Source organism: Sander lucioperca, chromosome 8 (assembly GCF_008315115.2).
Source record: "Sander lucioperca isolate FBNREF2018 chromosome 8, SLUC_FBN_1.2, whole genome shotgun sequence".
NCBI lineage: Eukaryota > Metazoa > Chordata > Actinopteri > Perciformes > Percidae > Sander > Sander lucioperca.
In genome coordinates this window covers 6,510,346-6,528,230 of record NC_050180.1, presented here as the reverse complement: position 1 = coordinate 6,528,230, position 17,885 = coordinate 6,510,346, and the positions used below count along the sequence as shown (strand labels likewise).

The following is a 17,885-nucleotide window of genomic DNA, read 5'->3' as shown; positions in this document are numbered from 1 at the left end:
AAAAAAGAAAACTAAATGTTAGTAAGATCTGGGCTGAAAAACACTAACTTATTTCTTTTGGCTGTTTTAGAGTCACAAATTGTTATGTATTGATATGAATTCATATCAAAATATGTAAAGTTGTGTATTTTGCTTTTCCTACTTTAAATAAACACATTTTTGGATATAGCTAGGTAGCTCTGTAGATGTATAGGAAGATTAAGGCATATTTAATCCCATTGAAGAATGAATAACACAGTCAAAGAACACCCAGGTGAAATGAAAAAACAAACTGTAGCAAAGAAACACCAGAATGAGGTTTGTCCTACAGTATGTCACAACTGTCCCATCTCCATAGGGTTCAAGTAAACAGTCACTTGTTTAAAGCTGAAGGACAGCCGTGGCGTAATCATTTGGGTTTTCCAGGTGCATTTGGTAACACGGCACATTACGTTGACCATGAAAAATAAAAAAAATAAATAATTGGGCTACATAGAAATGGAGAGTAATTTTGGCCCCCTGGCCTCACCTTTAACTGAGTGCCAGCTGACATGCAGTGTATGAAAGGGGGCCACATCACAGACACTCAGCACTGGCTTTGATATTCCCCAGGAACGATCTGGTTTTCTATGGTTTGCTTTGACTTGAAGTTTCTTTTATAAGGGAGTGTGCACGGTGCAGTCTGTTGTATTTGTGTTTGCCATGTCTCTTAATCTTAGATTGAATTGGAATCTATAGGAGTTTGAAGCATAATGTGGGTGTAATAAATCTATTTGTGCACAAATGAGAATAGGATTCCACTATATCTTACAACATATACACATATTTGTATCTGCACATGTAAACCAAACCAAAATCAATCATTCCAGGATGCATTCTTTGATGTAATGAGACCTTCTGATTTACAGTCAGGCGGTGATATGAGAGCAGATAGGACCCTGTCAGCGCCATCACAGTGTTTACCCACACAGTTTTTTTCAGGGTCCTGAGGTCCATACTGTTATCTTCCAAGGGTTATTTTGAGTTTCAGTAGTCACTTAGAAACACTAGAAAGCATTAGAATGGTCATATATTTTACCTATAGGTTGCTGTTTGCATACTTTGCTTTTCCTGGAATCTTACTTGGGGAGTTGGCTTTCCGATGCCCAAGTTGTACGGCGGAGAGCCTAGCTGCGTGTCCCGAAGTCACAGCAACATGTACAGAAATAGTGAGAGAGCCGGGCTGCGGCTGCTGTCCACTGTGTGCCCGGTTGGAGGGGGAGCTCTGCGGGGTCTATACGCCAAGGTGCTCCAGTGGCCTGATGTGCTATCCAAGCACAGAGTTTGAATTACCTTTGCAACAACTCATTCAGGGTTTGGGACGATGTGGACAGAAAGTGGATTTGGAAGCCACAACAAGTCTGGACCACCAGGCTACAAATGGTAAGTTCTTTCAAGAAAAAAGTTTTGAAAGGGGAAAGTTAAAAGCTGTTTGTTTTTTTTTAAAACATTTTACATCAAAAGGACAATGTGTAATGCAAAAGGGGTCACTCAGTGAAGAACCCACTGAGAATTTTGACTCTACAGCTCTACTGCGCATTTTTAGCCTCTTTCAGCTTATTGTTTTGATTGTGCAGCCCACAACTTAACTATTTTCAGTCTCACTGTTCTTATCACCATTGTTTTAGCAGCAACAGGCAGCTGCTTTCAGCAAAAGAGAAGCTCAGATACACGCACTGTATGCTAACTCCAAGAGCTAGCAACTAGCTGGTAAACTAGTTGGTTAGCATAGTGCTATTTAGCAGCTAAAGAGACAGATATTTCCTGTAGGATTTTAATGGAGTCCAAAACAGATTTAAAAGGAGGGTGAATGTTTGACTTGCATTGATCAGGAGGCCCGAAACACGACTTCAAAAGAATGCTCATTTTGCTACGTACTTACTGGCTGTGTAATTGGCAACTGTTTGCTAACGCGTTAGCAAGAAAACACATTATAAGGTGATACTATGCCAGATGCTGCAGAAATCTGTGTAGTGGGTGTAATGTAGGGGTGGAACGCTACACATGGTTTGGTTCATACCTCGGTTCAGACATCATGGTTCGGTACGAGTTCGGTACAATGGGGAGAGAAAAGCAAAACAAAAATGCAGAATATTTTTTATTGTGCATGTCCAGTGTTTCCCACAGATTCGAAAGCAATTTGTGGCGGAGGGGGCGGGGGGGTGTCAGAGTAAAAAATGACATAACATTATTTATTATACGTTTATTTGATTCACAGCTGCTATATAGTGTTTTGACCTCGACAACCCAACTGCATTTTACCGCAAACTTGCGACTAGTTAACTTTCTAAATCAGGCGCAATCGCTTGTTTGCTAAGAGTCGGGTCGGTGATTGTGAATGTGTGATTGTGTAAAGCTGTTCACGAGATAGATACCAACCTTTAGTGAACTTGTGAATTTCGCCAGCCGTCTTCTCTCCTTTATGGAGACAGACGCTGTGTGCACGGTGGGCTCGATGGTGTTTTAAGCCTCCAATGTCGCCTTACAGGCAGCTAACCCTCACCTGAACACTAACATAACTTCTTTGACATAACCATTGCCGCGCTGCCTGGAAGGCGACATTGGGGGCTAAAAACACCAAACACCGCACGGTGAGAGGAGCTGTGTGTGTGTGTGCGTGTGTGTGAGCGAGACACAAGTGACAGAGAGACGGAGAATAGCAGGGAAAGGAAATGCAGAAGAACGTGTTTTTAAATAGCGTTTAAAAAAAACAAAAAACATAACGAAACGCAATGTGCGGCCGCCGGTGTTTTAGTTAGTTTAGTCTATGTGTGGGAAACACTGAAGTCTCAGGCTGTACCACCTAGTGTCATACAGTCTCTCCTGCAACAGCCTGAAGTGTGTAAAGTAAGATGTAAACAATAAGTACCCCAAATCTTCTCCAGACTCCATCTGTAACTTGTAAACAAAATAAGACAATCATCTATAAAACAGAAAATACAGCATCTCTGTTCTCTGCAAAGACGAACTAAATGACCTGATTAATGTAACTTTCTCACGACGTCTCCCGGCCATTTTTCACCGCAGAAAGCTGCTCCCTGCCTGGCTAAAGCTAATATAGTTAGCCTAAAGAAACAAGGTGTCTGTCCCAACTAACGTTACGGTTCGGAGCCGCGACGCTGGAAAAGTACCACTAATCTACAACAGGGGAACTTGGGGAACTCACATTGATGTTAAAAAACCTCAAAGTGAAATGTTCATGCCATGGGACCTTTTTAAAGGGGAACTAGGCAGTTTTTTTAGCTTAATTTACCTTAACTGAACAGCTTCGGAGTCATTGGAATGGTTATGACTTTTTTCGAGATGAATGGTGGTCGTCTCTCTTCCCCCTAGCGCCTGTGAGCGGAAAAAAACCCCTTGCAACTTTCAGTCGGCGAGCCGCCTGCCTCAGCATCAGGAAGTATCGCGTGATATCAGGTCTCGCGATGTAACGGCACTGCACACATACGCCCATTCAGGAACTGGCTAACAAGGTAGAGATGGAGTTCACACTATCGTCATGGCTGAGCCGGCAAAAAAGAAGCAGAATGCTAGGAAAGCATTGTCGGAGGATCAGAGAAAGAGGAAACTGCAGACAGACCGAGCGAGGAGTCAGACACAAGTAAACATCGGAAATATCTATTCTGAAGCTGTAGGGGGAGCTTTATAGAGAAACCTGCCAGCAAAAAGCGAGAAAACGGCGAAGAAATGGCCAAAACGGCATAGCGCCCCTTTAACAGAAAACTACATACAGACAATAAACTAAGCATTTAACATGCAGAACAAAGAGAAAAATCTGATACACACAAGTAGGTAATGACTATCAGGTTATGTAAGACCAAAAACAAGTGTATTGATTTATTGTGCTGTCTTGACTGGATGAGAGACATTGTTACTGCTTTGAATAAGCTTGTAAGATGTTTAAATCCTTTGATGAAAGGATGAACACCAAAAGGCTACTTTTAAAAAACTAATCCTGTCGCTTTCTTGCGGACATTCTCAGAAATGTAGCCCTTGTTTCTGGTAAATGTTAGTTTACTAGGGCCATTAATGTATGCATCATGTTACAGTGTTAGTCTATAACAGTGCAGCCACAGCTTAAAGTGATTCAGTACTACTGCATACGTGTAGAGTCTGTAATGACCTTTTTTATAGATTATAAGATGCCAACTTACATACTGTAATTTAATACAAAGCCTTCCAGTATTAATCAGGGAGTGTTTCATACCACGACTAAACCCCCGCCAAGCAGCCGGACCTGACTCTGTCTCTCCCTCCACACTAAAGCACTGCGCTGATCAGCTGTCTACGGTGTTCACACACATCTTTAACACCTCACTGGAGACATGCCACGTACAAGCCTGCTTCAAGACCTTCACCATCCTCCCTGTCCCCCCAAAAAACAAGGATCACAGGACTGAATGAATACAGACCTGTCGCCCTGACCTCTGTGGTTATGAAGTCTTTTGAGCACCTTGTTCTGGCTCACCTCAAAACCCTCACCAACCCACTCTTGGACCCCCTGCAGTTCGCCTACAGAGCCCACAGGTCGGTAGATGATGCAGGCAACATTCCATCCTCCGAGACTCCTGTGGTTTTCAGCTCTGCCTTTAACACCATCCTCCCGGGTCTGCTACAGGACAAGCTGACCCAGCTGCATTTGCCTGAAACATGTCTCCAACTCAAAGTCCATCAGCACTTGTTCTACTTAAGCCTGCGTTCTTTACCCTCTAAAGCGACTTTGAGTTCGTGAAAAGCGCTATATAAATTAAATTTATTATTATTATTATTATTATTATTATTATTATTATTATTATTACTCTTCTCCCTGTACACCAACAGCTGCAGCTCCAGTCACCAGTCAGCTAAGCCCCGGAAGTTCGCAGACGACACCACCCTTATTGGACTCATCTCTGGTGGGGATGAGTTCGCCTACAGGCGGGAGATTGTTGACAATTTGGTGCCGTCAGAACAACATGGAGCTAAACGCTGTAGAGACAGTGGAGATGGTTGTGGACTCTAGAAAGAATGCAGCCCCACCCGCCCCCATCACCCTGGGTGACTCCCCAGTCAACACTCAGCGCGTTTACATGCAGTTTAAAAAAACGATTATATTCGGGTTAAGGCAATACCCCCATTTCTCAAACGCAGTGTAAACACCTTACCCCGGTTAAAATCGGAGTTCACATAACCCGGTTAACAGAGGTAGAGATCTTCTTCAGTAACCGGAGTATCCTTGCATGTATACACCTTAACCGGGCTATAATCGGTTTAAGCGTCTGCGCATGGTTTACCTGCCCCTCCCCACTCTGCTGGAGAGGTTTTTGAACCGGAAATAATCCGTCAGCGCTGCAAGTCGTTGTCGTTGCAATGACACCATGTAACAAAACAGCGATGCCCGAACTAGCAGAACACCGGCAGAAAGAGCCTGCGGTCCATCTGTTTTACTCCCCACCGAGGCAGCAGCACACATCGGGAGATGGCTAACGTAAACAGAGTGTCCATCTCCGGGGCTGTCAACGCTGTGTCTCAGCAAAAAAGCGGAGGGACCGAGCAGCGGCCGCTGGCTAATGTTAATGTTAGTTAGCTAACAAAGTTAGCTCACATGTTAGATTAACACACATCTTGGACTATTATCCCTGACCATTGCGCATATTATATACTGTGAACTTTGGACATTCCAATCAATATTTTGCACACCCTGCACAAAACAGTACAGCCCTAAAACAGTTATATTGAAAATATTTTTAAGTGTTTTTTTACATGTTTTTAATGTAATATTTCTAATCTGTATTTTTGTTCTTAACTGTTGCAGAACTTTGCTTTATTGTTTATTCCATTTTAATAAGATTATTGTATGCAACACACCAAGGCTAATTCCATGCAAGGGAAAACTAGCCTGGGTAAACCCTGACGAACTTCCGGCAAATTTGAGATTTGCTCTGCAAGTCAGTCTGGCGAAGAGCCCATTCAAACCCATTTCCAATGTCCCCAAAATCGAGGCACCAATCACAACCGCTGAGGCAGGCTTTACGCGCCGACGGTAGCGCAGCGATGGCGAGCAGCTTTTTGTTTACATTCAACATGACAGCTACCGAAGAGCAGCGTCACCCGGATCGTCGGTCTGATTGGTTGATGACTATCCAATGCGCCCAGAGGCATTTGAGCGGCGTCCGTTGGTGACGCCCCTTTAGAAATGAGCTGTGAATGAACCTTTCCCAGACCCACTCTCAGTTATAACTGAGAAGGGTCTGGTGTCAACCAGGCTAAGGGAAAACTACTTTGGCAGTGAATCTCATTCTGATTCTCTGACTCTAATGTACCGCCAGCATCACCAAACCAGCTAGTTTTTACCTGTCATCATACCCGGACATAATGTTAAAACAGTTTCCTTAAAGTAAAGACAGAGAAGCTGTACACAGATTCAAAACAATATTTTCACCGCGGGACTCTTTTAATGTCAGAAAAACCACATCTACATCAAAGTATTTGGTCACAAAAACTCCCCAAAATAAATACCAGAAATTCTGCAGGGACGTAGCGCTTTGCTCTCCCACATGACAGTTATTTGGGACAAAAGGTCACTATTGATTCCTGAAAATGAATGTTGACATATGCAATGTGTTTGGCAGGCAGTGGCAAGCCCACATCTGTGAGCACAAACGAGCAGTATCCCTCCGATGAACCCATAACATGTCTGTAACCCACATATCCTCAAAGCTCTCCTATTCTTTATCTTATTTTGATAGGCTGTTGTTCATTTCAGGGAAACGATTTAATACGCATTTAAAATTTAAAAACTTGAAAAATTTAATTTGAGAAATTGAACCATCTCTAAATATAGAACAGGCACACCACAGACGCGACACACCTCAGAATGGTGTTGGAAAAGTTTCAGATCTCCACAGTAACAGGTGCAATCGAATTCCTCAGTCAAGCTCTTTTTGTTTATAATTGTATCTTTGGTAAATTCTAGGGCTGCAGCTATCGATTATTTTAGTAATCGAGTATTCTACCGATTATTCCATCGATTAATCGGATGAAAAATACTTTTGTTTTATTGAAGAGCAAAAATATACAATGGTTTGGTTTAATTTTGGGAAAAAGCAACATTTTTATTGCCTACATTGCTTACAATATCATCTCTCAAAAAACTAAACATTAAGTGCATTTAATTGCCATATTACATTGTTTTTAAAGAAAACATTTTCTGAAATGCCATAACCTCAAACTAAGGCATACATTAAACATCCAATAATACATAAACATTATCTTAAATTGTGCAACTTAACTTTCAGAACTACAAGTTTCAACCTGAGACTGATCTGTATATAGGCCTATATGTAAATATTAGTTATACTCAACCTATTTTCATTTATATATTTGATTACAATGCTACACAGCTCTGTTACGCTTATGCTAGTAGATCGTTGATCAGCTGTTTCTCCGTGAAGAGAGAGAGTGATAGAAAATGGTGCGCAACAATCAGCTGTTTCTCCGAAGGGATAATCAGCAAGTCGGCTCTTTAGATCAAATTGTGGTCACCACTACGCATTTTCTTGTCTTTGTTTTTGGTAGTTATCGTGTTTGGTGTAGTTTCATCGTCCATACGACTTTCGTCAGGTCCGCTTTGTGGAACGGATGATTAAGTTAGACTCAATGTTTTCTGTTGAGATGCTGAAGCATTGACGTCGTGTTATTGTGGTAAGCTCGTTAGATTTTGCAGTAGACACACTGTACAGAGTTTTATTACGTTTGAACTGATTCCAAACTTTGGACACTTTCTGTTTTCTCCACCCTGTCTCTTCTCTTTGCCCCTCACTATTTACGCTCGCTTTCTTCATTTTGTAATCTGCACCTTCAGTTTCATGGCATGTGTCCCCAGCAGGGTCAGACCAGTGTGCGACAGTAATAATCATCCGTGCGGAAACAATGTGAGCGATACAACTTTTGTAACATTGTTTAAACGAAGCTTCGAGGCAAATAATTTTGCAACGAGGATTTTTAGTGATCAAATTATTCGAGTTACTCGAGGAATCGTTTCAGCCCTAGTAAATTCACAGGGATGTGTTTGATAAGTTCTTTGCCTGAAATATGTTCAGGCAATTTTGTTTTTCTGCAGTTATTTTTAAGGTTTCGTGTAGAGAGGGTAGTAAAAACAAACCCAATTCCAATCCCTGTAACTTTAGCTAAGTGTGATGGTCTTGTCAACCGCTCTCTACTGTAATTTAAAGGACATAAAGGAAAACCTGAAAGTGAGCATCAGATCAGACTGCAGTTTGCCCCTCAGTTCGCTGTGTTATGCTTGGCTTCTCAAGCATGAGCAACTGCTGGCTATCAGGTGTCAACATCTGTCTCCTTTGTCCCCATTTAAAATGCACATTTTGGGGTCGTTTCCTGCAGTTGGTTGAAATTACATTGTCACTCCTAAATAACTGATCATTTAAAAGAGATCATAGGCTTGCATTTGAAGGCATTCCGTTGTTATTTGGTGTGTTCAAATGAGTTCAAATGTGTGTTATTCTCACCTGCCTGAAGTAAACAACATGGCGGCCTGAGTAAACAGTCCAGCGTTTAAATCAACCACTCCAGCTTTGTCTGGTGTGAGCAAACATATCCTCTTCCAATTTTGACACCTTGCTCTTTTACACTGCTGATGTATTGCCTCTGCTCCTCCTACTCCTGCACACTTTGCGGCAACAGAAACAACATTTACACATTGCAGAGGTGCCAGAAAACGCTAACAGAGATGATTTTAACTAGGGCTGAACGATTTTTGAAAATAATCTAATTGCGATTTTTTTTCCCCAAAGATTGCGATTCGATATTCGATTATTTTTTTAAGCTCTTTGTCTTCTTATTCAACAAAGACAAACAATAAATCATTTTATAGTATGAACAACACACAATTACACACTAGACAGTTAAATAAGTAAAAATATAGTATATATACACACACACACACACACACGTGTATTTTTTTTTACAGTGCACAGAGAGGAGCTGCCTCCAGCCCCTCCCCCTCGTGAAGTTGCGTGCTGCCGTGTGCACTTGCTCAGAGAGGCTATCGTTGCGTTAGCTAGTTGCTGGTGTTCTTGCCGTGGGATTAACTGTACTAATAAAACTGTTGAAACACCGCGGCCACGCTGCTGTGAAAGCTCCCCGAACGTCATTTATCAGTCTGGTTGTTACCCCTCTCAGTGGCAGCTCCTCCACTCCATATCTTTATAACGGAGCTAACCGCTAACCGGAGCTAACCGGAGCTAACCGCTAATCAGAGCTAATCGTTGCTAAACGAGCCTTCAGTTCTGCGTGTCTGTATCCATTAACTGCATGTATGGACTCGAGAGAATAAAACCCTTAATTTTATTAAAATGGCTCAGAGTTGTTTGAATGACAGAAATCAGCTCAAGGTACGGCGTAGCGTTAGCGTGCTAAGTTGATGCTTTCTCTGCGGAGTGCAGACTGATTTGCTCTCGCGAGTCACGTGACCAAATCGCAGCCTTTGCGATTAGAAAATCGTGTTTTAACATATCGCGATATTATCGCAAATACAATTAATCGTTGAGCCCTAATTTAAACCCATGGTTTGAATTATTTCACTCTGAAAAGCATGTAATATTAGAAATGGCACATCATGTTTAGTGTTTCCACTTAAACAATATTTGCGATGGGAGTCGACTTAGAAATGTTCTCGCAGTCATGGTTCACATGGTTTCAGTCCAGTCACAGCGTAGGCCAGACAGCCAGTTCATCTGATTGCCTGTTCAGGTTGAAAACGAGAGTGAGGAAAGAAAACGACTGTTGCTCCTTTTCATTTTTCATCTGATCAATCCAATACACGAGCTGTCAAAACTGTTGAAAAATGAAGTTTGAATGTTCCTACTAAAAACACAGAGGTTCGAACATTGGAATAACTATTTTTGCACATCATGTTCATAAGATGGCAAACGTACATTGAGATATACATAGCTTCCTGCGTATATTTATTCCAACAATAACATTTATTTTAAAAGATCTCTACTAGGGATGCACCGAATCCAGATTTTTGGGGTTCGGCCGAATACCGAATCCACTGGTTAAGATTCTGCCGAATCCGAAACCGAATACCGAATCCTACTCCCATCCTCAGTCCATTAACACAGTAAACACATTAATGAAGTAAACAACGTCCACAGCAGTGTATTTTTCATTTTATTTTATTTTAACTGTAAAAAAAAAAGAATAGGCAACATTATGCCAGGAATAAAAGTGGGAAAAGCTATTTTGACAATTACCATACCTTATCTCAAGATTCAATCAATATCCAAAATATTAGCCTTTTAGATTTATAATCCCATAAAGAAGGATACTAATGGTCGTCTGGTTAAGTTTTTAGCTGTGACTGTCCTTCCTTTGCCGTACCTGAAGTTGCTGCATTTTGACTGCTGTCTGTAGATTCCTTCATGCACAACTCGTATTCTTTCGGATGTTTCATACGCAAATGTTTTAACAGCGGTGATGTTGTGTATTGTTAGGGTCCTTGCCACCACGAGACAAATCAGCATTGCAGATTGAACATGTAGCTCGACTTGAATGGCCTTCTTTTGACTGAAAGTACTGCCAAACAACACTGAGATATACTTTGGATATATAGGTAGGCTTTGTGCAGAGAGACAAGTTCACAAGTTCCATTTTCACTTTCTCACAGCCTACTGCATTGCCTACGTAAACACCTTCCCATAATCAACGGCGCCGTCATTACGTCGACCAGCGTAGCGCAAGCCAAGTGTAGGGTTCGGTGGGAAAAAAATTGTAAGGTTCGGCAGAAACCGAACCCCGTCAAAAAGCCCAATATTCGGCCGAAGCCGAATCCTGGATTCGGTGCATCCCTAATCTCCACATATCTACCCATTACAAAATAAACTAACGATAATAAAATAATATCCTATACCGTGATATTTAATATAAAGACCATAATAGACCTCTCTATGCACCGCTAAACAATTACCCCCTAGCAAGCTTGCTTACTAGCCATCTGGCCAGCCTCTAAAAGAAAGCACATTGCTATTGCCAGATGAGTGACAATTTAGTTTGGCTAATTTCCTGTAACCAGTGTATTATGAAGGCATGTTGGGTGGGTGAAATTAGCAAGCTAACGTTGGCTAACGAGCCTTCAGCCGCCGTTTGGTCGTTCCCACTGTATGGAGACTTCTTTGCAGAGAGAATGGCTGATAGCCTGGGAGAGGGACCGTCTGGTTAGCCATCTCCCGGTGTCCACTGTTGGTGTCCACTGTCTTCCCGGAAGGGAGTGAAGCAGAGGGATCGTAGACTCTGTTCGGTTCTGCTGCTGCTCGAGCAAATGCTGTTTGTTGTGGTTGTCATAGCAACGTTTTTATCCGGCTTCCTTTGTTGAATGACGAATAGATTACCGCCACCTGCGGATATTAGGGGTGGAACGGTACATGTATTCGTATTGAACCGAAACGGTACGGGCGGCTCGGTTCGGTACATGAATTTACACGGAGAATACACGGTATAAAAATAAATAAAACTTGTGTGCAAATGAATTAATGTAATGTGGAACTACGGTTACATACACGTTTCTTAGGGACACCTAATCTGTAGCCCCGCCTTAGCTCTGAAGCTCCCAAGCTCCGCCTACATCATGTCGAGTCGGTCCCTTCTGGTCAGTCCAGTGAGTCCACCGAAGCAAACTAGTCCCTTCCATATACAACCAAACACGGATAAACTGTAGCTGTATCCCTTCTTGCCTCGACCACAAATGACTTCCAGGCCCATTTGCTTCGCTGTTTGCTCCGCTTTTAGCTCCGCCGTTAGCTGTTAGCTCCGCCGTTAGCTTTTAACTCCGTCATTAGCTGTTAGCTCCGCCATTAGCTGTTAGCTCCGCCGTTAGCTTCGCTGTTTGCTGCTAGCTCCGCTGTTGGCGTGTGAAGCTAACGCCACAATTCGCCAACTGCTCTGTGTAACCGAAGCTGCCCTTTTAACACCCCTGCTCTGTGCATTCACATATGAGAGCAGCGCTTGTCTCCCATATCACACTACTAGCTGATTGTCTTTTTTTGTTTACAAGTTCCAGATGGAGTCTGGAGATGATGTGGGGTAGCCTACTTACTGTTTATTGTTTACATCTTACTTTATACACTTCAGGCTGTTGCAGCTATAGCTCAGGGGAGAGACTGGATGACACTAGGTGGTACAGCCTGAGACATGCACAATAAAAAAAATTGCCTTCTGCATTTTTGTTATGCTTTTCCCTCCATTGTACCGGACCATGACGTCTGAACCGAGGTATGAACCGAACCGTGACTTCAGTGTACCGTTCCACCCCTAGCGGATATGGCGAGTTATTTCTTCTCACGCAGGCACAGAAGGTACGTGGTACTTGTCCGTCGGCTGTAGTCCCTGTTGTGTGTTCCAGTGCTAATTTATGACCAAGACAAGGGCGACGTGAGGCGACGCCACAGTCTCCCTTCGTCGCCACTAGTTCCTGGCCGTCGGCTTGGTGTGTCAGGGCCTAGGCTATACTTAAAAAGCTGAAACCCAATACTTCTATTAGATGGCATTATATTACAGTTGGACATCCACAGTCTAAAGCCGCTGTTGCACTTTATCCAAATGTCTCTCTCTGCACAAAGCCTACCTATATATCCAAAGTATATCTCAGTCAATACATATTGGAATAATCAGAATTTTACAATTTAGATCTAATGCCTATATTGAAAACTGATGTAGGAATAATAATAATAATAATAATAATAATAATAATAATAATAATAATAATAATAATAATAATATTTAGCAAGTGCACAGACCTGCAATTAATAACTAATTCCATAACTTTAACTCTAACTTGTTTTAACCATACAGATATTGAAAGAGGCAAGACTTTTCAAACGTTGTCATTGCACATAATCCTGGGTTCTGGAGAACCGTCCAATATTGTCCTTGCCTTGTGATAGAGATGCTACAATGGCCTTTTCCTCAAGTCTAACTCACCACTATCAGATAAAAGAAAGGCATGTGTGTATTCTTTGCTATCGGAACTACACAGACCACCAATCCACAACTGACAAACCCCTTTCTCCAGCCAATAGGAAACCACTGGCCTGTACAATCCTTTTTTTGCACATTCCTCGCACATCTCTCTGTCTGCTTCTGTCTCCTTTCTTTTTTTATGTTGTCGGTAGAGTTTAGATTCTCTGCCCGAGCCCGAACTTGACCCACGGGCCGGGTCGGGCTGTTATTTCCCACCACTAGCCAGGGCCTTGATCAAGCATTTGTGTTTTTTTAATCATTACTTTATTAGCCTAATTGGGTGGGGAGAAAGCTTTGTCTCTCCAGCTTCTCCTGTAGCTCTGGGTATACGTCCTGCACTGACTTGAGTGGGAGGTAAACTGTGCTAAATCGTGTCTCCCCCATCTGTAGTACTGTCTTCCATAGTTGCGCAACCAGGCCAGATTGTTTCAGATATCTCACGAGTCCTTTAGCAGCAGATATGGTCTCTCCTATATCCGACGCGTTGTCGGACAGTGCGTCAGCATGCAGACCATTGCGAAGGACAGTATTAATTAGGTGATCGAGACAAGAAAGTCTCCTATATGGTTCCAGGGCTTTGATTATGTTGCTGCCTTGATCTGTTACCCAAACTATTCGGCTGAGGGAGCAGCTATAGGGTCGAGTTTAGGTTAGAGGTTTTTTTTACGTTTCTTCATTCGGATCCATTTGCGATCCATTCCATTCTGAATAAACCAACAACGCAGTTTAGCCTACATGCTTCGTCCTTGTTGCATTATTCATTAAGATAATTCTAAACAGATTTCTGTAGTTCAAACAACTCTGAATTGTAGTTGAGAACGTCAGTTATAACGGCCCACGTATTAAAAAATTGTCGGGGTTAAATCGGGTTCGTGCTCATAATTACAGTTAATGTGTCGGGCCGGGCTCGGACACAACGTGCATGGGCTCGGGTAGGGTCGGGCTTGATATTTTTTGGGCCCGATCTAAGCTTTAGTTGTCGGTGGTCCAACACAGCTCTTGTTGCCCTGCAGGTGATGCTCTGCTGAGACATGCTCCTTCTCCCTCACTCGCACTCTCAGGTCTATAATTACTCTTATGTAGATTTGTGTGCACGCAGTGTGTGTGTCAGCACACATCCACAGGAGAAGGGGAAGCCAGATGAGATCACTTTGGGTGGTGGGGGGGGGAAGCTGCATGTTGGTGCCTGAAATTGTGGGAAAACTCCCCCTGAGGTGTAAATAGGAAGCCCTCCTTTGTGCTAATCTTAAAACACTTTATGTTGGAAAGTTACATGTTGCATAATATGATTACAACAATAATGAGAATTTACTATCTCAACAAGCTAGGTACATTTACTTACAGTATGTACTCTTAAGTACAAATTTGAGGCACTTATATTTAATCAGCAGTTTAAAATTTCATTTAATACCACTTTAAACTCTATTTCAGAAGTAAATAAATACTGTACTTTCCGCAATTTTCAATCATAATGCACTGTTACAGATTAAACTACCCAACAGTATAATTAAAATTAGCTCCTTCTCGACCAACTATACTATAATTGAATTAATCTTGATGCATCAGTAATAGTAAGAATTGTATATAGAAATATAATACTCAAAATAAAGCCACTGCTGATGAGTTTTTACTTTTAATATCTCTAAACTTTGAATTATATAAAAGTAAATAGCTATACTTAGTATATACTAATTACATAGTATATGTAATTAGTTCACACTGTGGTTTTGCTACTTTTATTTAAACCTGTAATAATTGACTTTTGTGGGAACTTGTGGGCAGAATAACAAGTCGTAAACACAACACTGACAGATTATCACCTTATAAAGTTGATAACGTGGTAGAAAGCGGTTGCCTCCGTGTTTGCTAGCAGGCACGAAGAGCAATATTAGCATTTGGAGTCGTATATCTGGCCACCTGGCACATTAAATCTGGCACATTAAATACTATATTCGCTCTCCTTTTTAGTTCTGTCTCCACCAATCCCTAAAAAATATGTTTCTTTAGCTGCTAAATGCTCCACTGTATTCAGCTGCTAAATACAGCTCCCTGGAAACAGGGTTAATGAAAGTTGTGAGACTGAACCAAAACAGAGAAGCCAAAATAATGAACTGAAAGACACTTGTAGTTTAGTGTCATAACCCGGGTCGTGGGTCATGACAAAAGAGTTATTTATTATAAGAATGTCAAATAATAAGTTATAAAACATAAAAGATGGTAACAAATCATCCAGACCAAACAAAAGGGTTGCAGGTGCTGACAGGAAGAGATCAAGAGATACTGGAACCTTGGCCTTTATAGCCTGTGGAACACTGGGTGCTCCAAATCTGGCTGCCAGACTGCAATCAAGGAGAAACTATTGAGTAATGCAGGACAGCACATACAAACAAGTAAACTGCACATGGGGCCGTCACATTTTGTCACTATGTGCGACTCCTTTTACATTAAACATTTTATTAATAAAGCATTTTAGGCCTTTATTTGACAGGACAGCTGAATAAATGAGAGGTGAGAGAGAGGGGGAATGACATGCAGCAAAGGGGGTCTCTCTCTCTCTCTCTCTCTCTCTCTCTCTCTCTCTCTCTCTCTCTCTCTCTCTCTCTCTCTCTCTCTCTCTCTCTCTCTCTCTCTCTCTCTCTCTCTCTCTCTCTCTTTCTCTCCCCGTCTCGCTCTGGCACGCCTCTTTGTTTACATGCAGTGGGTGAAAAGTCTTCCGTGAGGATACATCAGTGTATCTGAGGAGCCTCCTTGATGCTCGATCCTCACTCCTCTATGTGCATTTTAAGAATTGGGACGTCCTTCAATATGGCACGCTGAGAACGATTTCCGGGTCACAAGCCGGAGAATCGAAGATCAAGGAGGTACAAATTTGGGGATTTGGAAAAGCCCCTGGTGTCTTCAGGACCACATTTTGCCATGTTGATACCATAGTGTCACAGATAACTCTTGTTAGGATTCCAGTTCTGTCTTCTGAGGTTTAGCATCCACTGGTCCTGTCTATCTGGATCACCTAATGTTAGAGGGAAACAATACAAACGGATATATAATGTGCTGGGTAACCTCCTTCAAAGACTACTTTACATGCAAACAATACAACCTAAATTATGTTCAACAGCTCATAATCAAATTATTTTAGCTAAAATGAAATATGGCCTAATCTAAAATGCCTATTTTAGTAATAATATAATACAAATAATGTCACTGGTTTAATTTGACATTCATGACTGCCACAGTGTAAATGAAAGGCGGAGTGCAGCAGGGTTCTACACCCAGCCAGAGCTGTTTCTCTCGGCGAGGCTCAAAGCTTCATCGCACTCTTAACTCGGTTCCTGCTGTTGATGATAATAACGTAGTGACTATTTATTTTCCAACCTCATACAAACACCCTTTGTTCAAAAGTATTATCACTGTACATTTAAACACTACAAATTACGTTTTAACTTCAGTGCAAGCCGGTTTAGCATACCATTAGCATCCCCGAGGCTTCTGTCTATGGCTAATTAACGTTCTAATAATGCTCACGAACCTTAGAAAACATATTGGAATTTCACTCATCAAAAAAACTGGAGCGTAGACTTCTTGGGAGGGTCCGTTAGTACAAGCAAACGTACAGCAAACCATATTATGCGTTGGATATTCGCTTGAAAATTGTCCGAAAGGTGAAAACACGGTCGGGAGGTCAAGTGCATTCAGTCGGATTAGCTTTAGCTGAACTGACCGGGAGCCCAGGGCTAGCCTCGTCTCTCTCACTACATGCACCAATCAATCAACGTGACCATGCCCTTAATTATGCAGTAATTTAAGCCTGACTATAATTTAACACACACACACACACAGATTTACAAGGGGGAAACAAAACCAGTATCGCTGTTGCGGCTGGTAAAATGAACATTGGTTCTCTGCAATACACTCTGCATTACACTGGACAGTCATTAGACATTTTATGTCACTTGTGTTGAAGGTAAAAAGCATACGTTTTGTTCTTACATATATAAGCCACCTTGACCTTAGGGTGCACTTATTGTCTTTTAAGTCTCACAAACGCTGTAGGAGCTCCAATTGGCAAGAGTTTTCCCTCTGAACTACAAAGGCAACTTCCTTTGGTTTGGATGACACACACGGCCACATGGACGCATAGCAACATCAAAAATAGTTGAAAGAACTAGCTAACCGTAAAAGGTTTGAAGGGGATCTCTGGCTAGGCAAAACCTTCTTCATTTTTCAATTGCTTGTTGTCTGTTTGCCAGCCATAAAGTGTTTGAAGTGGCCAAGCCTTGAGAGGAACCATTTACACTGACAATAGTTTGAGGTACTGCAAGGCAGGCTCTTAGCTGTGGGAGGACAATTAAGTTCAACTTCACTGTATACAATAACAGGGCAAATGCATTAATGCTAAGCAACTCTGGAAAGACATTACTCACTCTGTGCTATGAGAGCTGTGAAAGCATTGCTCAAAGGCAATACCTAAAGCCAACACTCCCAACAGCTCTAGACAGGTAGTTTCTATGGCACTGAAGACAGAATCAACAACACAGTATTTAGATGACAGCTGTTGGCTAAAGTTATGTTTTGGGATTTTATTTTCTCCCTGGAACATGCTGTCATGGATTCCTATAAGTGCCTATAGAAAACAAGATCTTAAGCACAACCATAGAAACCGTTGCGATCGGTCTGTGCTGTAGTTGCATCTCAGTTAGCTTTTTAACATTCCTGCTCCGCTAATTGTTGCCTTTTGAACACTTGCATTGCAAGTGTCAATGCAGTGTACTAGCATCTACCAAGGAAAAAGGAAAACTAAATCACATTTCACCATGTTGGGTTTTTTTTTCTGTTTAGAGCAACAGACTTAA

At 41.9% G+C, this 17,885-nt stretch overlaps 1 protein-coding gene across 1 annotated transcript in view; it reads left to right on the top strand.

Moving 5' to 3' along the window:
• The first annotated feature begins 949 nt into the window (after positions 1 to 949).
• igfbp2b (insulin-like growth factor binding protein 2b) overlaps positions 950 to 17,885 on the top strand; it is a 30,540-nt gene continuing 13,604 nt past the window's right edge. The window contains exon 1 of the mRNA XM_031296537.2: positions 950 to 1,401. Within this exon, the coding sequence (XP_031152397.1) occupies positions 1,041 to 1,401 (361 nt within the window). The 5' untranslated portion in view covers positions 950 to 1,040. The remainder of the gene's footprint in view (positions 1,402 to 17,885) is intronic.